The following is a 24,635-nucleotide window of genomic DNA, read 5'->3' on the forward strand; positions in this document are numbered from 1 at the left end:
AATCCAATGCTGTGGCTATAGGAGAAACAAGACACTTCTGGGGTGCTTATCATGTGAACCCCTCCATTGTAGTAAATAATGTGTGTAAATAAACCACGTGTCATAAAGACACCCACAGCCTCTGCTGTGGCTCATTTCCACAAGGAAACACAAACCCTAGGCAAGCCCTTGGAATCTCACACCACTCAAAGACTGGGGTGGGATGTTGTTGTTGTTGTTTAGTCGTTTAGTCGTGTCTGACTCTTTGTGACCCCATGGACCATAGCACGCCAGGAACTCCTGTCTTGCACTGCCTCCTGCAGTTTGGTCAAACTCATGTTCGTAGCTTTGAGAACACTGTCCAACCATCTCGTCCTCTGTCGTCCCCTTCTCCTTGTGCCCTCAATCTTTCCCAACATCAGGGTCTTTTCCAAGGATTCTTCTCTTCTCATGAGGTGGCCAAAGTATTGGAGCCTCAGCTTCACGATCTGTCCTTCCAGTGAGCGCTCAGGGCTGATTTCCTTCAGAATGGATAGGTTTGATCTTCTTGCAGTCCATGGGACTCTCAAGAGTCTCCTCCAGCACCATAATTCAAAAGCATCAATTCTTTGGTGATCAGCCTTCGGGATGCAACAGTATAATAGGACCTCACAGCAGCTTTTGTATTGTTTTAAAGCTGAAAAGCAGATGCAATGGGAGTAAATTGGCTCAGGGTTATGGCACTGGAGGGGGGATCAGGTGTTTAACCCTTTGCCCCATGCTGTTTTCCTGATTGGAATCTGTTCTTTCTGAAGCCACTGTTAACCCCTGGGGGGCAGGGCAGAGAGAAATATACATGTATTGTGCTTATCTCTCGCCTTCAACCTCCCCAGGGAGGTTATTAGCATCACTGGGAAGCAGTTTCAATCAGGAACACAGATTAAGATAACGTGTTACCACCACCTCTCCCTCAGCACTGCTGCTCTGAGCCAGTTCCACCTTCTCAGCTGCCCTGTGGCTGCTTCATAGCATTTTGCAAAAAGATGTCAGGAGATCCAATTGCAATTCACCTGTGCAGATCACCTATTGTTCTGCCCTGAAACTGCTGGCATATATGGATGCCTGTTGGACTCTGATTGATTCATCAATAAGCAGAGCCATCCACCCCCTCCCTAGAAAATAAGCAACTGGATTAGCTAACATGAAAGCCAATATGAATTTGGACCTCTGCCCACATTAGGGGGAAGCAGAAGGAGGATGTGAGGAGAAAAATCTGAGCATGGGGAGAGAATCTCACTTGCAGTCCCACGCAGAATCCCACCCTCCTTGGAAGAGGACCCTTAGGTGAAGTGGCTCCCCACTCCCAGATTTTGCTCCTGTAGGCTCTTTTATATGTCCCTCTGTTTCAGTTTAATGCAGCAAAGATTGGCACCTTAAGGGTAGATGTGAATTCTTCCACGGCTTGGATATTACACTGAGCTGGAGAAGAATTTGGGGGCTTGAAAACCTCACATGCAGAGTTCATCTCCAAGCCTGAGCTTGAAGAAGTGAGATGGTATATACAGTTGGACCCACTTGAATATCCCCTGTATGTGGGGTGCCATGGAAAGAATGATGTGGGCAGTTGATCTGTGATTGTGAGAAAGGATATGTGAAGAGTACCAAAAGTCTTACAGACAAAGGTGAGTAAAAAGCAGCTTGCAGTGCTAAGCAGAGCATGGTAATATTTTACCAAGGGTGACAATACCGGTATGTCTCTCTGTGTAGAAATTCCTAATTTATACTTCCCAAAACAAGAAATGAATCAAAATGCAGCTATATTTTGAAATTCACAGTTCTCTGGATGTTGCAATATAGTTCTCCAACCAAATGTATACAAAAATGCATTATATTAGGGGGGGATGTGCATAAAAATGCATGTATTAGTAAAAATAATAGTTTTCTCTTTAAAAAATGCATAGAAAATTGCTTGGGAAATGATGTAAATTAGGTAAAAAAAATGCATTTGAAAACATGTATTGCTGGGCGAAACGTGCGCTCAAATGATGATGAGTTTTCATGAGGACTTTTTGTTGTGATGAACACAAAAAAAGTAAGACTGGGAGAATAAGCAATGGAGAAAAATCACAATGGACGGATCTGTCCATCCTTCAACTGTGTGTGACCTTCCTGGGGAGATGCCCTTATTTACTTAGGCGCAGAACAAGCCTTTTCTCCATCAGCCCTGAATTGCCTCGCAAGCGAAGCCAACGCCGAGGAAAGCAGTTTACGGGTTCGTGCTTCACTTCTAATTTATTCCAGGCGTGCAGGTTTTTGCTGGCGGCTCCACGCTGCTAATCCACCAGATCAGGATTTCGTAGCTGGCAACATGTTATTAAAATGCGTTAAGAGCATCTCCCTGGCAGAAACAAATGTGTCAGGTTTGAGAAGAAAAAAAAGGAAGGGGGGAAGGTGACCGTAGAAGGGGATGTGGGTGTTTGAAGGGGGCGGCAATAGGTAGTAGTAGTAGTAGTAATAATAATAATAATAATAATAATAATAATAATAATAATAATATGGTGGGGAGGGATGGGAGCAGAAGGGCTCCTTTCCAGCAGAATCATACTCCTGCCCTGGCCTTGGACTGATCACAATAATACAGTTTGCAGCTTAATTACAGAGGCTCTTGTTTGTAAGTGTCATTAATGAGGCATCTGGCTTAATTTAGCTGAATAAAAATGCCTCTTAATAGTAGAGCCCGCTTTGCAGGCGCTTAATTGAGGGAAAAGCAAACATGCCATTTCCCTTCACACTAAATTCCAATTGTTCTGGGTTTTACCAAGGAGGGGGGGGGAACCCCTCCCCCGTAAAAAAAACAACAACAGAAAAACCCAACAACCCTCAAATGTTTTAAATAAGATGCAAACAATCAAACGTCGCCAGGAGCTGGAAGGAAGAGCTGGTTTCGCCAAACCACCTTGGCTTGTGCTAGCCTGTTTCTTCTGCTGTGGGGATGAATTGTGGATGACCATACAACCCAGGTTCTATAAACCCTCTCCATTGTCTCCCCCCACCCAACCGGGAGATATTGAGTTCAAAACTCTACCCTGAGAACACCCAATATTGTGTAGAGAGAAGCTACATAATGAGGCTGTTTCCAACCAAGCTTTGCTCAGAATGAATTTTTTTGACATCTGAAGGCCGAATCGGGCCCTCGCCGCCGCCACTAGCCAGCCTCCTGCCGGATCGCCGCCTCCCGCGCTTGGCCTACGGCAGAATCAGGCCGCCGCCACTAGCCGTTCTCCCGCCGGATCGCCGCCTCCCACGCTCAGCCTACGGCCAAATCGGGCCCCCACCCCCGCCACTAGCCGGCCTCCTGCCGGATCGCTGCCTCTCGCACACGGCCTATGGCCGGATCAGGCCCCGCCGCCACCATTAGCCGGCTTCCTGCCGGATCGTCACCTCCCGTGCTCAGCCTACGCCCGGATCGGCCCCCCGCCCCGCCTCTGCCACTAGCCGGCCTCCTGCCGCCGCCCGTGCTCCCTGCACTGAAAGGTAATGTTGCTGTGCAGTTTGCATGCCTTTAAAGTCTCTTTTAAAGGGTCTTTTTCCTAGGCTCCGGAACGAATTAATCCGTTTCCAATGCATTCCTATGGGAAACCGCAATTCAACTTACAAATTTTTCTACATACAAATGTGCATTCGGAACAGATTAAATCCGTAAGTCGAGGTACCACTGTACCTTATTCCAGGAGAAAGCTCCCTTGAATTCATTGGGATTTACTTCAGAGTAGGGAGCTGTTTCAGTTCCCCGACAGTCTTGTTTTTCCAGTCTTAAATTCAGCTTTCGATGTTGGCATTTAAAATTAATAATAATCATGAAAATTCACCAGAATTTCTGTGTGAATTTCTCCCAATGAACACAATTTTTGTAAGCAGTTTTGACTAATATGCATGTTTTTGCAAAGACTCTTCCCTAATACATGTTATCTTCACTTACATCTTCATTTTGATGTACGCTTTCCCATAATATATGCAAGTTTGAGAACACTGCTTGATTGGAGAACTGCATCGCAAAATTCGGATAAGTGTGAATTTTGAAGGATGTCTACGGCCCAGCTCCTAGATTTGGCTTTAAATGTGTTGTGAATCAAATTTCTCCTCCATCTCTACATCATTGTGGACATATAGAGGCAACGAAACATGCAGGAAACTAATGCAGCCCTTGAGAAACCTAGCTCAGCAAACACATGACTTTTGCCAGATTAACTTTCCGCTGCTTGAGTTGGATTTGACAAACCTACTTGTTTCCTACCTGCTCCCTAATTGGAAATGGAAAAATAGTTTTCTTCCCCTGATCCCCAATTCCCAAATCCATTCTCTCTCCCTCCTCCTCTCTCTCGCACACATCAACCAACCATTTTTTCTTATGGCATCATTATGCTCATTAACTTTTTTTGGGGGGGAGACTTGGCCCCCTCAAATATTTTAGGGGGGGGGCAAAGGCAATAATAATACAGTCATACCTCGGGTTATGTACACTTCAGGTTGAGTACTTTCAGGTTAAGTACTCCGCAGTCCTGGAAGTGTTCACTTCCAGGTTCCGCCGTGGCACACATGCACAGAAGTGCTCTATCAGCGCTTTGCGCATGTACGCTATCGCCGCTCGGGTTAAATACTTTTTGGGGTGTGAATGGCACCCCAGAACCAATTAAGTACTTAACCCGAGGTACCACTGTAAATGTTAATTATTTTCATCTACAATACAATACAAAAATATTTATTTTAAAGTACAGTACATTGATTATTGCCTTCATTTTATGGATCAATGGTCTCGTTAGACAGTAAAATTTGTGTTAAATTGCTGTTTTAGGGGGTGTTTTTCATCGTCTGGAATGGATTAATCCACTTTCCATTACAGGCAGAGGGCCTTCTCGGTAGTGGCGCCCGCCCTGTGAAACGCCCTCCCATCAGATGTCAAAGAGAAAAACAGCTACCAGATTTTTAGAAGACATCTGAAGGCAGCCCTGTTTAAGGAGGTTTTTAATGTTTAATAGATTATTTTATCTCATTTTTCTGTTGGAAGCCACCCAGAGTGGCTGGGGAAACCCAGCCAGATGGGCGGGGTATAAATAATAAATTATTATTATTATTATTATCAATGGGAAAGTTTGCTTTAGGTTAAGTACGCTTCAGGTTAAGTTCGGACTTCCGGAACTAATTAAGTACTTAACCTGAGGTACCACTGTACTACTACTAATAATAATAATACCACACCCATCTGGCTAGGTTTCCCCAGCCACTCTGGGCGGCTCCCAACAGAATATTAAAAACACAATAAAACCTCAGACGTTATAAACTTATCCATCAAATAGACCTATCCATCAATCCCTAGTGTATACATTTACATGCATTTAGAGGCATTTAGAGGGACCTTGGCTCCTAGGAGTTGGCTCCTATGGAAGCAGCTCTGGTTGGCATGCGAGCTGGAGGCTCCACCTTCTGGGATGCAGATCTAGGCAAGTGTTTCAGTGTGCCTCCCCCTTTTCCCAAGTGGTCTCACATGCAGCTAACCGCCTTGGCCCTGTGGTGCTGTGGCAAGAGGGGTGTGTGTGTTTCTGAGAGCTGTCCAAAAACCCAGGCAACTGGTATGGCAACATTCAGTCCTAGAGCAGTGGTATCCAGAATCATTTGCTCCTCGAGGTCATTGGCAGCTTGGAGATCTCCTGGCGGGTCCTGCTTTGCTTGAGTTCTTACCCAACTAAGTTTTAGTTCGAGTAGATCCATTGAATTTACTGGCTCTTGGGGTCAGTGGCTCTACTCAGAGTAGCATTAGCATTGGCTGCAAACTCTTGTCCCTTCTCTGAGGACGCCTCTGGTTTCAGTACCAGGCAGGGCTAAATCATCACATCGCTGAGCAGTTCAGTTTATTTTCTGATCCAGAGGAAAACAAAATGTCTTGAGGACGTGCTGCTTCATTAGTAATGCAGCTGAGTGCATAATGTCATTGTCTTCTTCTGTAATGGGATTACTGCTTCCCACAGTAATGGGATTCCATTACTGCTTGTTATTTATCTGTTACATTGCTTTCCAGTTCTATGTGTAGAGCTTTGGACAAATATCCAAAAGCAAACACTTTTTTAAATGCAATAATGCAAGTGGGCATTATAAACTGGAGTAGGTCATAAACCAGGTAAGGTGACTGTGAACTTCTGTGTTGAAATACCACCCCCTTACACACAGGTACACGCATGCAACATACAGTACTGACATGTGATCTGACATTGCCGACACAGTCCCCAAATCCCACTTGGCAACCTTAAGCATTAAAAATGTGGCTTTTGTTTATGTATTAAGGGAGCTGTTTGTGGTTTTTGTCTGCTCATTATGCTAACATGAATCAGAGGAATATAAGAAGATTCTCCTGGATCAGGAAAGTGGCTCATTTGGTCCCAGCATCCTGTTATCACGGTAGCCAACCATACGTCTGTGGAAAACTCACAAGCAGGATTTGAGCGCAAGAGAGCTTCCCTCTCTTGCAGTTTCCAGCAACTGGTATTCAGAAGCATCACTGCCTTGACTGTGGAAGTCATCGTGGCTAGTCCTATCCTTCATGAATCTGTCTAATCCTCTTTGAAAATCATCCAAGTTGGTGGCCATCATTGCCTCCTGTAGCAGTGAGTTCCATAGTGTAACTAAGCACTGCATGAAGGAGCACTTTTTATGTCTGTCCTGAACATTCAGCTTCATTGGATATCCCTGACTTAGAACTAGAGTTTTATGAGGGAAGGAGAAAAACTTCTTTCTTTTGACTTCCTCCGTGCTAAGCATAATTGCATGAACTTGTCTCATGCCACCTCTTACTCACCTGTGATCACGTGGTTCGGATGCCTGATTATTGTCTTCCAAAGCAACTGCTCTATTCCCGATTTAAGAATGGGAAGTGAAATACCGGTGGATGACAAAGGAGGTTTAAAGACACTCTCAAGGCAAATCTAAAAAAAAAAAATGCAGTGTAAGCACAGAAAATTGGGAAACACTGGTCTGCGAGTGTTCCAATTGGAGAATAGCCTTTACCAAAGGCATCATGGACTTTGAGGAAGCACAAAATTAGGACGCAAGGGAGAAATGTGCTAAGAGGAAGGCACGTTTGGCAAATCCTCACCTTGATCAACTCCCACTCGGAAACCTATGTCCCCACTGTGGAAGGACGTGTGGATCCAGCATTGGCCTCCACAGTCACTTACGGACACACCGTTAAAACGGTGTTTGTGGAAGACAATCTTACTTGGCTACGAGTGATCACCAAAGAAGCAGCAGAAGAAAGGCCTTTCCTCTAAACTGGAAAGTCCCAAATGTTGCAACCTTTCCTCCTGCAGGCATAGCTCCATTCCCCTGATAATGTTGGCTTCCCTTTTCTATAATGTGTCCAACACTGCCATATACTTTTTGAGGTGAGGCAACCAAAACTGTACACATTATTCAAAATGGTGTTGCACTATATAATGACATTATGTTCTTGGCATTTTTAAATAATAATAATAATAATAATAATAATAATAATAATAATAATAATAATAGGGCTGACAACTTCCTTTTAAGTCATGTCTCAGATGGTTTTGCCTGGTTTGGATGTTCAGATCGGCAGCAGAATGGACAATTTTGTGTTGAAAGCTGTAGGAGAGGGCTTTGTCTGGTATTCGGTATGTTACTTCCTCTATGTGGTAGGCAGATCAACTTGAATCTCCTGGTGGGCCAAGTTTGGCCTGTGAACCACAGGTTCCCATTGCTTCTCTATAATATAGAACACCCACCACTTTTATTTTGGGATGCCAAAATGTTGTGGTTTTTTTGTGATGCCCAGGCCTCCCCCATCTAAAAAAGGTCTCACCCACATCAACAACCCTAGAGGGTTGGCAATGGATGGTCCCCTGTCCACTGGTGTAGCAAGGGGAGGATGGGGGGAGATGGGGGCGTGTCGCACCAAGTGCCACCCTGGAGGGGGGTGATACTCGGCGCCCCCCACTGGGGAATCTTTTATTTTCTGTTGCATGAGATTTTTCAACTGTTCTTATATGTTCTTTCAATGCTGATTTCATATCTGAAGTCAGTTTTGTTCTGTAAGCTCTAGGGTTTCTTTTTTTTGCAATTCATGTTTTTCACTTTTTAAAAAAAGTATTTATTGAAAATTTTCCAACACACACACATAAAAATACAAAACACGCAAATACACACACATACACAATACAAAAACAAAAATGCAAAAAACAAAAAAACAAACTAATAATAATAATAATAATAATAATATCAAAAACAAAATCTCTGACTTAAATCTTAATCAACACCTTTTGGACTCCCTCAACCTCCCCCCCCCTTGGGTCCCTGTTAAAATATTACTTAAACAGTATTCATTGTAATTTTACTAATCTTGCACATTATTTTCTCCATTCTTTGTTCTTATTTTCAACCCATCTTTCATATCTTATTGCAATCACCTTTATCTAATATTTCCGATCTAAATTTCTAATTTCCTTTCTTCATTCTATAACTTTTCCCCCTTCTGCCTATAATTTTTATTAACAACGAATCATCGTTCTAACATTAACTCTTAATTCAAACATTTTCCCACATCTATTATAGCATTGTTCCCCCTTTTCCACCAAGTCCAGATTTTCCAGAACCTTACAGCGAAGTCCATATAACATACCAGTGTAGGGCCATTTCAGTCGTCCATCTCTATCAACATTTAAGATCTATTAACCCACTCCCACCCTTTCCCACAGCTTCCACAAAACCTCATGTTTTTCACTTTTTGCCAGAGCCAGAGCCAGAGCCGCGTGGGGGGTGACAAAAAAAATCATGCCGGGTACCACCTGGGCTTGCTACGCCTCTGCCCCAGCCCTGCTATGTAAGGAAGTAAGGCACACACTAAATACCTAGGGCATTGGTGCAGGGGTTGAGTTGGGAGCCAGATGTGGCTCACCCTAGTAGCATTGCCAGCTGTGATTTACATCTCTGCAAAACCCAGACACCCAGTTTTGGGAGCATTCTAGAACCAACTCTTAGTGAACACTCAAGGTGGAAGCTTTTTCCCCATCCTTTTGCCCCTTCCAGCCCTTACTGTGCTTCTGATGTAGGCTTTCTTGCCAGCTGCTTAAAAGTGAAGGGAATGTGGCATGCGGATTATTGTTTTGTTGTTCTCCCAGAGGGAATGAGCAAGGCTGAAAACAAGCAAACATCTCCCCACCCCCTGTAGACCTCCATTTACCAGCTAGCGAGGAGGACCTGTTTCCTATCCCCCATTGTGCCCTGGCCTAAATTGTAATAACAGCATCATGCTATTTTTGATTCCATATTTGCGTGGAAAGCTTGCGGTCTCTTTGTGCCTATGTTTTGCTTTACCTCTTTTAGAATCCAGTTTTTCTTTTGACATTTCTGCTTAATGTAGCAAAACATGACCTTTGTGAAAGGACACTTCCAGAGAGATGAGTATTCCCTTTTTTATTCTGCCTCAGAGTTACTCCTCCTTTGTCCTTTTTCCCATCTGTTTTCTCTCTCCTCTGCCCTAATCTTTCTCTGATTAGAGGATGGGGAAAAAACAACCACTTTCTCCCCACCTCTCAAGCTATGGAATACTTCTTGGTCTAGTTATGCCCCCATTGGACTTGTCTATTGAGAGATGGATGAACTTGTATGAAAGCTAATTAAATAACACTGAACTTAATCCAGCGTGGGGATGACCAATTTTCTCTCATTTTTTCAGTTTCTCATTAGTTCTCCAAATTCACACTACAGTTTGCAACTTAAAAAAAAAACCTAAAAGGAAAACATCAGCAAATTTCTTCTAATATACACATTTCTGTATGTGAGGTTGCCTAATAAATGCATTTTTCCTCAAACATGTTTTCCCTAATATTTATATTTTTCCTCATAAGATGCAATTTTGTATGTTACTTTCACTAATATTTTTTCCTGCACACTTTCTGCACACACCTTAGACTAGACAGTTCATCCTATTATGTCTCCTCTCAGCTGGCATATGCACTGCATATGCATTTTTCTACACTTTACTTGCTGGAGAACATCCCTGCAAAATTCAGAGAAGTGCGAATTTTGAAAAAATGGCTGCGTTTTAGTTCTTGCATTGTTTCGGAAAGTGAAAATTAGGTAGATTTAAATGCAAACAGAATCCTGTTCCCACCCACCCCCATCCCTATGCTTGTGACAGCCAGTTTCAAGACCTTGTTGTTTTGATTTCTTGTTACTATTATAAGAACGGAACATGCTGCTTTTGCAAAGGAACATATACAACAAAAAACAAAGCAGAAGAAAACCCTCAACCCCAAGGAAACCATTTCATGACCTTGGAATAAAAATTCTCACAAAGAGAGGCAAAAGGTCAGGTGTCAAAACTGAGGCAGGTTCTGTGTTAGGCTGTGGCTAGAGTCTGATTCTGGCAAAGGTCACTAGCCAGTGGAGAAGAAAGGGGCTGGTGGATGGGTACTGAGTGGAACAAATGAGAGCTAAAAAGTGTGGAATGTAGCCAAATGTGGATTTAAGGTGGATCCCTGCTGCCAAGGATTTGCCTTGGGTAGAATAGCTTCCATAGTGACCTCCTCCTTAAGGAGGCCATAATGCCAAGAGAGGGGTGGGAGCTCAAGAGCTTAACCAGCCTAGAAGTAGAAAGAATTTATCTTGCCAGAGAAGGAAGGGGAGAAGTGAGAGGCTTTAAGACAGGCATCCCCAAACTGCGGCCCTCTAGATGTTTTGGCCTACAATTCCCAAGATCCCTAGCTAATAGGACCAGTGGTCTGGGAAGATGGGAATTGTAGTCCAAAACATCTGGAGGGCCGAAGTTCGGGGATGGCTGCTTTAAGACCTCCAGGTTGTCTTAAGTCCAGGGTAATGAAGTGCCCTCCATATGTAGTTGGACTACAACTCCCACCAGCCCCAGCTTGTTCCAGAGATGAAAATCACAGTTCAACAACAACTGGGGAACATCAGGTTTTCCACACCTGTCTGACAGTGTATATTTTCAGTGTCCTGAGTTGGACAGTGCTGGGGGCAGCTTTGTGTGTATTGTCTACCTTCACTGTTGGAAGCTGTATGTCTCTGAAAGTCAGTTGCTGGGGAAAGCAAGTGGGGAGGTTGCTATTGAACTCAAGTCCTGCTTGTTGGCTTTCCATAGCCATCTTTTGGCCACTGTGAGACAAGGATACTGGACTAGATGGGCCCTTGGCCTGATCCAATGGGGCTATTTTTATGTTATTAGAATGTGAGCTTAAGAGGAGGACACCACTGCCTGGCCTCAGCTTCTCAGAGGCTGAGGCTCCGAGGCTTACCCCCCCCCCCCATGGCTCTGCGCTTCTCCTTCAGTTATGTGTCTCTGTTAATGAACTGCTGCTGAGCCACTTGCTCATGACTGGTGTGCTCCAACATTTGCAGCAGGCATGGTCCCAGAAAGTGGTCCACCTGCTACACTGCTGAGTCAAACAACTTTGGTCCACAATGAATCTAGTAGACTCAAGTAGAGTTCGAGTCTAGTAGACTCAAGTAGAGTTCGAGTCTAGTAGACTCAAGTAGAGTTCGAGTCTAGTAGACCCAATTTGAGTCTAGTAGACCCAAAGAAGGCTCTGTCTTAGATTCCCACTCATGGAAACACTAGGAATATAGGAAGTTGCCTTGAGTTTGGCTTTAGATGCTGTGGTTAAAACCTTAAAATATATTCATCCTTCAGTCTGTTGTACAGCCCTGGGGACTATTCAAGAAGGGGCCATATCAGCTGCAGAGTTTGATCAGTGGGAAGGCCTCTTGCTGAGACCCTGGAGAACTACTGCCAGTCAAAACAGAATAAGTGGACACATGGTCTGTTGTAGTAGAAAGCAGTTTCCTGGATTTCTCACTGATGCTTCCCCCTTTATCATGGGTTGAGGAATCTGTGACCATCCAATTGTTGTTGGACTACAACTCCCAGCATTCCCTGATCATCGGCTATGTTGGCTGGGGCAGATGGGAGTTGGAGTCCAGTGGGGCCACCAGTTCCCCATCCCTGCTTTACTACACAGAGTTGTGTAATGGCGTCATCTCTATAGAAAAGAGCACTTTTCCTCTGTTGATGCCCTTGTTCTTTCTCAGCTCCCTAAATGTCTTGGGGAGGGGATGTGAAAGGTAGAGGTTATGGATGCTGGTTTGCAAATGCTGCCTGTGGAAAACAAATTCCACCCCCTCTATTTCTGTCTTTTCCTGCTAGAGTGGAGGGGACTTCTCAGAGGTTGTCTTGGGTTGCCATGGCAGCAGCCTCATTCGGTGTGAATATGGCAAAGATGCAGAAGGCAAATTTAGATCCCTTAAAAAAAATCCCTGTGGTGTTAAAATTCCTCACTGTGCTTTCATAGGGGTTGCCTGCCAAACACTTTCCCTATCTTGCTACAATTTGTGTATGTGTACACACCCAGCAACCATGTTTCCATGACCCACCCTCCATTAAACACACACACACACACACACACACACACACACACACACACACACACACAGTATAGGACTATATGTTTAAATAGTCCAAATGTTGGGTGTAAAGTATTGTGGAGCAGGTATTTTAAGGAGGTCAGTATGTGGAGGGGATAAAGGGGTGTGTGACATTGAGTGAGTGAGTGAGTGAGTGAGTGAGTCACACACACACACATTTTTTTCACAAAAGGAGATAAATATGATATGATAAGTTGCCAAGAGGGAGAATACAATACCACCATACTTTAAAGCAGTTCCATACCATTTTAAACCTCCATAGTTTCCCCCAAAGAATCCTGGGAACGGTAGTTTGTAAGGGTGCCGAGAGCTGTTCCCCTCGCAAAGGAAGAATTCAAAGAGTTCTCTGGGAAGAGGGATTGGGTTGTTAAACCACTCTTGAGAATTATAGCTCTGTGAGGAGAATAGGGCTCCCCTAACAACTCTCACTACCCTTCACAAACTACAGCTCCCAGAATCCTTTGGGAGGAGAAGAAGCCAGGACTGTGGCATGCACCACTGCTTTAAATGTATACTACAGATCTGTGAAAAATGGGCTGGGGTTTCATTTCTAAGTTTTCTTACCTGCCCTTCTCCATGAAGTCCCAGAGAGGGTTACAATGATGTAGTTATAAAAAACCAAACTCTTTCAATTCTACAAATTTAATAAATATAAACAAGTAGAAGCATTCCAGAACAGTGTAAATTGAGCAAAAGATCCCACAAAAAAGTACCTTAATTGTCAAAAGCCAGTGTAAAGATGCTCTCTCCTGGGTTGCCTTTCCCGTCACTTCTGAGGGTGGTGGAAAGACCAAGACAGCTCCTTCTGCAGATCTTAACACTCCTATTTAGAGTTATAATTGTTTCACATACATTATCTTGTTTCACTGGCTCTGTAAGGCAAAGTCATTGAGTTGTCTCCAAGTACTGTATGTCCTAGTCAGGGTAGACCTATGGAAAGAAATGAACCTAAGGTGAGCATGTTTATTAACTTCAGTGGGTCTACTCTGGGCAGGGCTAGCATTAGAAACAACCCAGAATTATTATATCCATATTGAAGAGGGAGAGTCTGAGAGAGAGAGAGAGAGAGAGAGAGAGAGAGAGAAATTGGCCAAAGTTCAACTATAAGTCCCAGCACAACACTGAATTAGGTGCAGTTAAGCCTCTCAATGAATTAAATTTTGCAGAATAGTAAAAGTGGTGGAGTGAATAGTGCAAAATAAGAGCTATAATGCAAATTGCGTAATTTCTACAGCTTGCAGAATTAATGTCACAGAATTTGGATTTCCTGGGCATTTAACTTTTTTTAAAAACACACACACACAACAACAACAACAACAACAACAACAACAACAACAACAACAACAACGATATTGTATGGAATACTTACCACACTGATAAAACACCTGCTTATGCACTGGGCCTACTTTGACATTAATATTAGAGTACCAATAGATCCCTGGAAATATTGGCAATAGATTTGTCCTTGTTTAATTAGAATCATTTATTCATGCTGAGAGAGCACATTTTACAATATATTGATTTTTCATTTTATCTTTCTAATTTTGGTTGTCGCGGGGAAAGACTACCTTAATTTCTCTTTTTCTAGTGTCCCCCCCCACCCAACTTGTAATATCTCTACTTCTACAGGGTAATTATGCGCTGAGCTCAGTTGCAGAAGTTGGAATGTGGAGATAATTATTCATAGTAAATTCTTCCTCTCTCTTTTTTCTCCCCCTCTCAGAAACCTCTCTGGCAACCGGCTGACTACGCTGTCGTGGCTACTCTTCAAGACACTGAGACTTACCGAGCTGTAAGTTGTTATTTGGGAGGTGTTGTCTGCAAATGCCAATGGGAGGGGGAAGGCCAAAGGAAGAGGCAGTTAGGAGACCTTTTAAGGATTCAGACAGGATGGAACGATTGAAGGAAGTTGTAGTTAAGGGCCACTTTGAAGCAGAAATGCATATTAATGATAAAGACATGGCTGATGCAGGAAAATGGCGACCATGTGTTAACCCTCCTCCTCTTCTGGAGGTAACAAATATTGGGACGCAGGTGGTGCTATGGTCTCAACCACCGAGCCTCTTGGGCTTGCTGATTGGAAGGTCGGTGGTTGAAATCCGTGTGACGGGGTGAGCTCTCGTTGCTCTGTCCCAGCTCCTGCTAAGCTAGCAGTTTAAAAGCACGCCAGTGCAAGTAGATAAATAGGTACAACTGTGACGGGAAGGTAAAGGGCGTTTCCGTGCGCTCTGGTTTCCGTCACTGTGTCCTGTTGCACCAGGAGCAGTTTAGTCATGCTGGCCACATGACCTGGAAAGCTGACTGTGGACAAACGCCAGCTCCCTTGGCCTAAAAAGCTCCTCACCCCATAGTCAAATTCAACTGGACTTAACCGTCTAGGGGTCCTTTACCTTTTACCTTACCTTTTATGGGCTGTGTTGTGAAACCTGCCTGGTCTCAAAAAAGGGGGGCAGGGGAATCACAGGGCTGGACCACCCAGGAGGCAAGGCAAGGTGACCATTTCAGGTGGCAGGATCCACAGGGGCAGCAGATCTCAATATGGATCTTCATTCCCCGCCTTGTTCCTCATGTAGATCTTCACTTGTCCCTTTTTTCCCTGGCTGGAAGAGGGAGGGAATGCCATTTTCTGGTTTCCTTCAGTTGTCAAAATATCTTGGGGCGGTCCTGGGCAAGGGAGGAAGAGAAGTTTGCATTGTTGCATAGTGGCTGGAACAAATCCCCCGTGTCAAAAGGTCACAATGTTTGGAGCTGTAGATCTTGGGTCAGGGAGACCTGTAAGTTAAGGGAGGATATGGCAAAGTTATACAAAATTATACATCATGTGGAGACTGCAGACAGGGAGAAACGTTTTTTTCCTCCTCTCATAATATTAGTATCAGGTGCCATCCAATGAAGCTGAATGGCGGGTGGTTCTGAACAAACAAAAGAAAATACATTTTCACACAGCACATAGCGAAACTATGGAATTTGCTCTCATGAGATGTTGTCATGGCCGGCATGTTGGACAGTTTTAAAAGGAGGTTACACAAATTCATGGAGGATACAGCTATCCACGCCTACTAGCCACCTCCCCTGTCAAAAACAAGATGCCTCTGAATGGCAGTTGCTGGGAATCACAACTGGGGAGAATGCTGTGAAGCTCAGGACCTGATTTCAGGCTTTCCGTAGGCATCTTATTGGCCACTATGAGAACAGGATGGTGGACTAGAGAATAGGCTTGATCCAGAAGACTCTCCTTGTGTTCTTTGGCACATCTTAGCTGTAGTTTTTAGGCAGACCAGAGGAAGCAATGGCTTTTTGACCTCCCTTCTCTGCAACAACTGAAGCACTTTTCCGAGTACTGCCTGTGAGATAGGCTAGCATCTCCCTTGGGGCCTAGCAGGTCTGCAGCTTCCTGAATTATAAATAAAGCATTCAGCGCCATATGAGAAGAATAAGTGGACATGAAATCAATGGAGTGGTGCCCTGGTGACCTGTTTTGTTGAGTTTTAGAAATAGTTCTGTGTCAGAAATAAAAGCATATACGTTATGTAGGATTCATCCCAGAGGATCATGGGAATATCTCATTCATCCTCACCTGTGATCAATAGAGCTGTAAGTGTGAAGTGACTTATGGAAGAATAAAGACCAGTCCCTCAAGTGGGACTCGGTGTGTTATCACCAGTGTAAACTCAGCATAGTTGCTCCCCCCTACCGTCAAGTCATTACATGAAGAAAAGACTGATAGTAATATTGCAGAAATAAAGCAAAGCCTATGCTTGAGGGAGACGTCTGGCTAAAATGCTGAATTTGGAATTGATTCTCTTTGCTAGTGGCAACTCAAATGTTTTCATGCCCTGGCTTCAGATAATAGCTAGATTCAATTCAGTTCATGTTCAAAGGTGAATTTACATAATTTGTAGTTTCCTAAACAATGCATGAACTGAAACTCAGCCGTCCTTTGAAATTTGCACTTCTCTGAATTTTGCATTGCAGTTTTCCGCCCAAGTAATCTGTGCTAAAATGCATGTATTAAATTGCTGTAGAAATATAGCATGTAAAAATGCATTATATTAGAGAAATGTGTTTCGGAAAAATATGTATACTAGGAGAAATTGCATATAATATATATTCGGAGACATTCACATTAAGCTGATGACAAATTTTCATGAGCAGCTTTTTAAAAATTGCAATCTGATGTTGGAGAACTGAATTTAAGATTGGGAAAATGCAAAAACTCAGAGAAACCATGAACGATGTATTAGCCCATCCCTAGTGAGAGCCCCTATCTCCTGGTAGAGCACACTTCATTATATTCATAGTATCTGAGATTTAATTCTCCATTGAAATGATCTGAGATAGCCGAACTGCAATAAAGAGAGGCCATGGAGTGCTATTGATCCTCAATGTGGACAAGACTGGACTAGACTAACCAAATATCTGACTCTCTATCAGGACCAAGCTACATTTGATGCTTATCATTTTGTTTGCCCTTGTGTGTGAGCCTTTTCATCCCAAATTATCAGTACAGTCATACCTCGGTTTGAGTACACTTTGGTTTGAGTACTTTCAGTTTAAGTACTCCGCGGACCCGTCTGGAACGGATTGACCCACTTTCCATTACTTTCAATGGGAAAGTTCGCTTCAGGTTAAGTACGCTTCAGGTTAAATACAGACTTCCGGAACCAATTGTGTACTTAAACCGAGGTACCACTGTATTTCATTCGTCCCGCGAGTCGCTTCGTATAGCAAAAAAATTCATTTTGCGAAGCGGCTCCCATAGGAACACATTGAAGTGTGGTTTCCCATAGGGTGCCTCGCAAGACGAAGATTTGTCTTGCGAGGCACCCTATGGGACGGGAAAATTCGTCTTGTGAAGTGCACCAAAAGAAACTTCGTCTTTCGAGTCTCCATTGAAATCGCAAAACGCATTCGTCTCGTGAAAAATTCGTCTTGTGAGGCATTCGTCTAGCGAGGTACCACTGTATAGGTCCCCCTTTTAAGGTTCAGGAGGCTGGTGTGGGTCTTAGGGGAGCTTTAACCCTTTAACAGCACAATTGCCGGATCAGACCAAAGCTCTATTTAGTCCCGTATTTTGTTCTCACAGATGCCTACGGGGAGCCCGCAAGCAGGACATGAGCGCAACAGCAGTCTTTCCACTTATGTTCTCCATCAAGTGTTATTCAGAGGCATGATCAGAGGCAAATTCAGAGGCATGCCTTTCTCTTTTCCCTTCCACCCGGCATACCTATGGGGAATCTTGTAGGAACAAGACATTAGGCTGGCAACACTTTCAACCTGAACGTACAAATTAAAAAAAATGCCGTCTGAATGCACTTGCCCTTTCCAGGAATAAGTATTGCTAAATAAGTCTCTAGAGGAGGAAACTTCCAGCTCATCTGGCTATAGCTCTGCAATGGCTCTTAAACAGATGGCTGGAACGGAGGGAAATTAACTTTACAAGGGTGCTAAGAATAGAAGAAAATTACCTCCTCCGACTTGGAAATCCTTTCTAAGATGTAGCTTTGTTGTAGATAACGCCACATGGCTTGGGTCGGTCTGACATCAATGCTGTGAGCCTAGGGATGAGCAAATCAGTCTATTACTGGTCCATAACACTTTGTTTCAATAAAATTTGCTTCAAAAAAAAACAAACAAACCCCACATGAAAAATCACATTTTGTATTCATATATTTCTAAATTCATCCACATTTTGAAATGTATCTATCCTCAAAGTACACTTTAAAAAATACATTTGGATATTTAGATATATTGGGTTGAATTCATTGTGGTACTAAGTTTAACCTTTAGAAGGCATCTGAAGGCAGCCCTGTATAGGGAAGCTTTTTAATGTGTAATGTTTTATATATGTTGGAAGCTGCCCAGAATGGCTTGGGCAACCCAGTCAGGTGGGTGCGATACAAAGAATAAATTATTATTATTATTATTATTATTATTATTATTATTATTATTATATTTTAAAGTCAGTTAGCAATATATTTGTTGTGCTTGTGGAACTTTGCTGCAGAAGGGAAAACACAATTACAGTGGAACCTCGGAAGCTGAATGTCTTAGAACTTGAACGTTTCGGCTCCTGAACGATCAAAAACCGGAAGCGATTGTTCCGTTTTTTGAACGATTTTCAGAAGCCAAACGTTCGATGTGGCTTCCACGGCTTCTGATTGGCTTTAGAACACTCCTGCAGCTAATTGGAAGCCACGCCTTGGTTTTCAAGCTGTTCCAGGAGTTGAACAGACTCCCGGAACAGATTAAATTCGAAAACCAAGGTAGGACTGTACATTACCAACCATTGTTGTGTAATGGATTGCACAACAAGAATCAGCGGTTGCACAACAAGCATCCATTAGTTACATTGGATTCCTTTGTGGTGCAGCCTTTAAACTCTGCTATCCACTAATGCAGGGGCTCTCGCAGTAGCGGACAGAAAATGCTGGAGGTGGCCCATTTAAGCTGCCAAGAATTGTGTTTTCAACATTTGAAGAAGTACAAAATCCAGTGTGGGTAGCTATTTTCTGGTCCATGCATTAGTCAGAGAGGTTAGGGTTAGATCGGCTCACATGGGAATGTGCAAACATCAGATTTCTCAAGCATCCCTAGGTGGGCTATAGATTTTCCTCTCTCCTTTCATTCTCTTGCACCTGGCATGTGGCATTTTCATCTTGTCTGCTCCTCCTTTGTGATGCTCCTTGCTGAGCCTACCACTGGGGGCAGACAGACGTGCTGAAAAGTCAACCCTGGTCATCAGGGAGAAATGTAAAATGTTATTGCTTTGCACCCTGCTTTGCAAAGCTCATTGGAAAAGCAGCATTTCCAACAAGGCAAGGGAGGAAACTGCAGAGAAGTCTATTTCCTACCAATGTTGGCCCTTCTTGGAGCAGTCCCATTGTCATTATTAACTTAAGGCAGGCATGACCAAACTTGGCCCTCCAGATGTTTTGGGACTACAGTTACCATCATCCCTGACCACTGGTCCAGTTAGCTAGTGATGATGAGAGTTGTAGTCCCAAAACATCTGGAGGGCCAAGTTTGGCCGTGTCTGACTTAAGGGATGCCCAAGCCCCGCAGTGCCCTCTAGAGGATGCTAAAGGAACAGGGAGGGTTCGATTGTCCCAACCATTGACAGTTCAATGGCCCTAACCTATTATGTTTTTGAGCTACATTCATCTTGGATGTTGGTGTGGTAACTTGCTTGATTGTCTGCCATAGTCACCAAAACCAAAAGCAACAACACTTTAGTTCCTGAAGATTTTGTAAGTTTATGTTTAAAGCACAATATACCTGCTCACATGCAACATTTTTTTCCTGCACGGAAGGAAAATATGTGTTATGTTGGAAGAATTATGTTTTCATATCCTAAGCAGGCATATTGCCTTCCTCAACATGTGTACTTGTGGGGGGAAATAAACCCCTGGCCTGAAAAGACATTAACTTCAGGTAGTCATGTTCATTAACTTCAACGGGTCCACTCTGATTAAAACTAGCGTTGGATGCAACCCAATGTCACCAGGGACCTTAACTGGTCACTGAGAAAGCTTTTCCCTTACCGCTTTTCCTAATGCAATGAGACCTATGGAGGGTTTCCTCTCCAGCTCTTGCTTGAATGCAGACCAGAATTTCCCAGTTGTGTGCATGTAGCTACAGAAGTGTCTGGCATTGTGACTGACAGATGTGTGTCTAGAATGGAGCTGCATCTGGAAGGAACTGTGTCCATGTTCAGCGCATTATTACCCACTGCTTTTCCATGCTGCCTTACATGGTTGCAGGATGAGAGGTGACTGACCGGCTAAGGTTGATATGTTTGATCAGCCGTGCCCCATCCTCCTGGCTCTGAGACATTTTTAGCAAGGAGTTGCTGCCTTCTGGTGTTTGTTCAAGGAGTGCTGCCCAAAGGAAAGGAAACCTTTTTGTTGTGGGGGCGGGGGGGGGGGAGATTCATTGGAAGTGCCAACTTCCAGAAGCTCTGCTGAATAGCTTAGATACTTTGCTGTCAAACTGAGATCTAGTTACAGGTAGGTAGCCGTGCTGGTCTGCCGTAGTCGAAACAAACAAACAAACAAAATCCTTCCAGTAGCACCTTAGAGACCAACTAAGTCTGTCATTGGTATGAGCTTTAGTGTGCATGCACACTTCTTCAGATACACAGAGGTATCTGTGTCGTTGAGAGGTGTCGTTGATCATGCACACATTATATTCTCCATGGAGAGTATGGGGGCGCAGGGACACAAAAGTTGCCATCTGGCAATCGTGCTTGAGAGGAACATAGGAAGCTGCCTTATGCTGAGTCAGAACCATTTGCCCCTCCAGCTCGGTATTCTCTAGACTTACTGGCAGCGGTTCCCCAAGGTTTCACACATGGGGCATCTCCAGCTCTTAATTGGAGATGCTGGGGATTCAGCCTAGGACCTGTTTTGTGCAAAGCAGAAGATGTAATACTCAGCTAGAACTCACAGCTTGAAGGGGTCCTCCAGGCAATATGCAACCACCCCTGTCTGGATAGCTCACTTGGTTAGAGCACGGTGCTGATAGCGTCAAGGTTGCAGGTTCAATCCCCATACAGGACAGCTGCATTGTAGGGTCTGGACTTAGATAGTCCTCAGGGTCCTTTCCGACTCTTAAGAGTTCTATGAAGTGGTGTAGCTGATAACCGCAGCTAGGAGAATCAAGCATGTCTGGCGTGCTATGAATGTTGTAGACAGCACTGCAAGTGCAGGGAAGCCAGCCACTGTATTTTCTTTCAAAAGAAAGCTAACCCCAGCCAAGTCCCTTAAGTGGCAGAGCGCCTGTGTGCTGGTGGCATGTAGCATGCCCAGTAAAATGCTGGGAGTTAATTTGCACAAAAGCTCCCCTGGGTACTGCGATTAGGACACATTACATCACCGACACGGCTGGGGCAGGCCATTGGAAAAGTCCACCCCGAGGCACACCACTCTTATATTATTCATGGGGGAGAGTCATGCATTAAGAATGATCTGGGAAGCCTGCATTTTTATTACTTACAGTTCCGCCCCCCGAAGTGCTGCAATGGCAGCTCTCCTTGGTGGACAAATTTCAGGGAAATGCCTTGACACCAGTTTGGATTCCTCTGTCCCAGAGTGGTTTAACACAGACCCTCCAAGTGTCCCCATTTTCCAGGGACACTCCCGGATTTACAGAAGCCATCCTGGTTTCTGATTTGATCCTGAAAAGCCCCACTTTTCCTTAGGGCATCCCGATTTTCATCGGAGAAATGTTGGAGGGTATGGTAAAAAGGTGAAGGTGAAGGTGAAGGACCCCTGACAGTTAAGTCCAGTTGCAGATGACTCTGGGGTTGTGGCGCTCATCTCGCCTTACAGGCCGAGGGAGCCGGTGTTTGTCCGCAGACAGTTTTTCCAGGTCATGTGGCCAGCATGACTAAGCCGCTTCTGGAAACGAGAGCAGCGCACGGAAACACTGTTTACCTTCCTGTCGGAGCAGTACCTATTTATCTACTTGCACTTTTTGGCAAGCTTTCGAACTGCTAGGTTGACAGGAGCTGGGACCGAGCAACAGGAGCTCACCCCGTCATGGGGATTTAAATCACAGACTCTCTGATCGGCAAGCCCAGGAGGCTCAGTGGTTTAGACCACAGCGCCACCCGCATCCCATGGAGGGTATGGAAGGGTGTTCCTATTTACATCGCAAAAATGTTGGAGGGTATGGAGTTATGCAACCCCCCGAGTTGTCTGAAGGCAGCCTGTATAGGGAAGGTTTTTTTAATGTTTAATGTTTTGTTATATATATATATATATATATATATATATATATATATATATATATGTTGGGAGCTTCCCAGCGTGGCTGGAACAACCCAGTCAGATGGGTGGGGTATAAATAGTTAATAATAATAATAATAATAATAATAATAATAATAATAATAGGTCACCCCTATTTTCACTGGAGAAATGCCGGAGGGTATGATAACAGTCATTATTATTACTATTACTATTACTATTATTATTATTATTTATACCCCGCCTATCTGGCCGGGTTTCCCCCACCAAATACCAACATACATTAAAATATCACAGATGAAAAAACTTCCCTAAACAGGGCTACCTTTAGGTGTTTTCTAAATGTCAGGTAGTTGTTTATCTCCTTGACCTCCGATGGGAGGGTGTTCCACAGGGCAGACACCACTACTGAGAAGGCCCTCTGCCTGGTTCCCTGTAGCTTTGCTTCTCGCAGTGACAGAACCGCCAGAAGGCCCTCGGCACTGGATCTCAGTGTTTGGGCTGAACAATGGGGGTGGAGACGCTCCTTCAGGTATATAGGACCGAGGCCGTTTAGGGCTTTAAAGGTCAGCACCAACACTTTGAATTGTGCTCGGAAACGTACTGGGAGCCAATGTAGGTCTTTCAAGACCGGTGTTATGTGGTCTCGGTGGCCGCTCCCAGTCACCAGTCTAGCTGCTGCATTCTGGATTAAATTGCAGTTTCCGGGTCAACTTCAAAGGTAACCCCTCGTAGAGCACATTGCAGTAGTCCAAGCGGGAGATAACTAGAGCATGCACCACTCTGGTGAGACAGTCTGCGGGCAGGTAGGGTCTCAACCTGCGTACCAGATGGAGCTGGTAGACAGCCACCCTGGACCCAGAATTAACCTGTGCCTCCATGGACAGCTGTGACTCCAAAATGACTCCTAGGCTGCGCACCTGGTCCTTCAAGGGCACAGTCAATCCCTCTCCTCAGGGAACTCTCTGAATTGTAGATCTGCAAGGGGAATTGGGGCCTCCTAACAACTCTCAGCACCTTTAACAAACTACAGCTCCCAGAATTCTTTGGGAGAAGTCATGACTGTTGAAAGTGGTGGTGCAAATGTGGCCTAAGTCCCCATCTTGATGCCCTCTTAAATTCTGCCCTATTTCTTATCAGTCTCATTGTTTTGTAGGGGAGCTTGCTAGAGCATTGGAATAGGGGTGGAGAGCTAATAGTACAGAGAGAGACAGGAGAAAAAAAAAATCAATAATAATAATAATATAATTTCAGTACATAAAATACATGTAAGTATTTTAAGCGGAGTACATTAAAAGCAGATTCCCCATCTGCGCTGCACAGCTGGGTCAATGGGGGTCTAAGTCTACAAAAGCTAGCTTCTATGTTCAATTAAAATGCATGTTGCCTCAGGTCCCTGAGCAGCAGGAGCGCTGAGTCAATGTGTTAAGGCAGAGTCTTATGGATTGAGCCTTGACTTTATGGGCATGGAGGGGAGGGGACAGATAAAATGGAAACTCTATGCAGGTGAGTGGTGGAAGGAAAGGTGCACGTCTTTGAAGGAAGGCAATGACATCTAAATTTAACGTGACGTTGGGAACCCTATTTCTCCCTTCCCCTCCGTTATCCCCGTATTGCAGCCAGGAAGGGCTGCAAACTTTGACTTGCTTAAACCAGTAGGTGAGTCAACTAAATTTTAGTTGATTAATCTGTGGAGCAGTGACTTAAGGATGCCCTTTGCTAGTTTCTTTCTCACTTTGGCATTGGAAGTTATTTTGGTGCTCGTATGAGAGGTGATTTCTGTTTTGTTCAGTCTGTAGTAGTAGTAGTAGTAGTAGTAGTAGTAGTAGTAATGCTTTATTTATTTATTTATTTATTTATTCCCCACCCATCTGGCTGGGTTTCCGCAGCCACTCTAGGCGGCTTCCAACAAAAGATTAAAAACACATTAAAACATTAAAAACGTCCCTAAACCAGGTCTGCCTTCAGATGTTTTCTAAACATAAAATAATTGTTTATTTTCTTGACATCTGATGGGAGGGTATTCCACAGGGTGGGTGCCACTACCAAGAAGGCCCTCTGCTTGGTTCCCTGTAACTTCACTTCTCGCAGTGAGGGAACCACCAGAAGGCCCTCGGAGCTGCACCTCAGTGTCCTGGTTGAACGATGGGGGTGGAGACGCTCCTTCAGGTATACTATAATGATCTTTTACTTAGACTCATAGAATTGTAGAGTTGGAAGGGAAACAGTCATCTAGTCTGACCTCCTGCACTATCTGCAAGAGGTCTGCATAATTATACAACTGGTGCCCTAATTGGCCATTCATGCAAATGAGGTGCCGTGGAGCATTGTGGGGCAGTGCTGCCTGTGCTTGCTATGACCTGAAGGAGTGTGGGCACAAGGTAGCCCAGGTCCAGGTTTCCCACGACGGAGGCAGCTTCA

General features: G+C 44.1%; 1 protein-coding gene across 4 annotated transcripts in view; it reads left to right on the top strand.

Moving 5' to 3' along the window:
- The window catches only part of NTRK3 (neurotrophic receptor tyrosine kinase 3), a 416,191-nt gene that overhangs the window by 142,547 nt on the left and 249,009 nt on the right, over positions 1 to 24,635 (top strand). For all 4 annotated transcript variants that reach the window (XM_060282684.1, XM_035131834.2, XM_035131835.2 and 1 more), the window contains exon 4: positions 14,189 to 14,257. In XM_060282684.1, coding sequence (XP_060138667.1) covers positions 14,189 to 14,257 — 69 coding nt within the window. The remainder of the gene's footprint in view (positions 1 to 14,188; positions 14,258 to 24,635) is intronic.

Source organism: Zootoca vivipara, chromosome 14 (genome assembly GCF_963506605.1).
Source record: "Zootoca vivipara chromosome 14, rZooViv1.1, whole genome shotgun sequence".
NCBI classification, from domain to species: domain Eukaryota; kingdom Metazoa; phylum Chordata; class Lepidosauria; order Squamata; family Lacertidae; genus Zootoca; species Zootoca vivipara.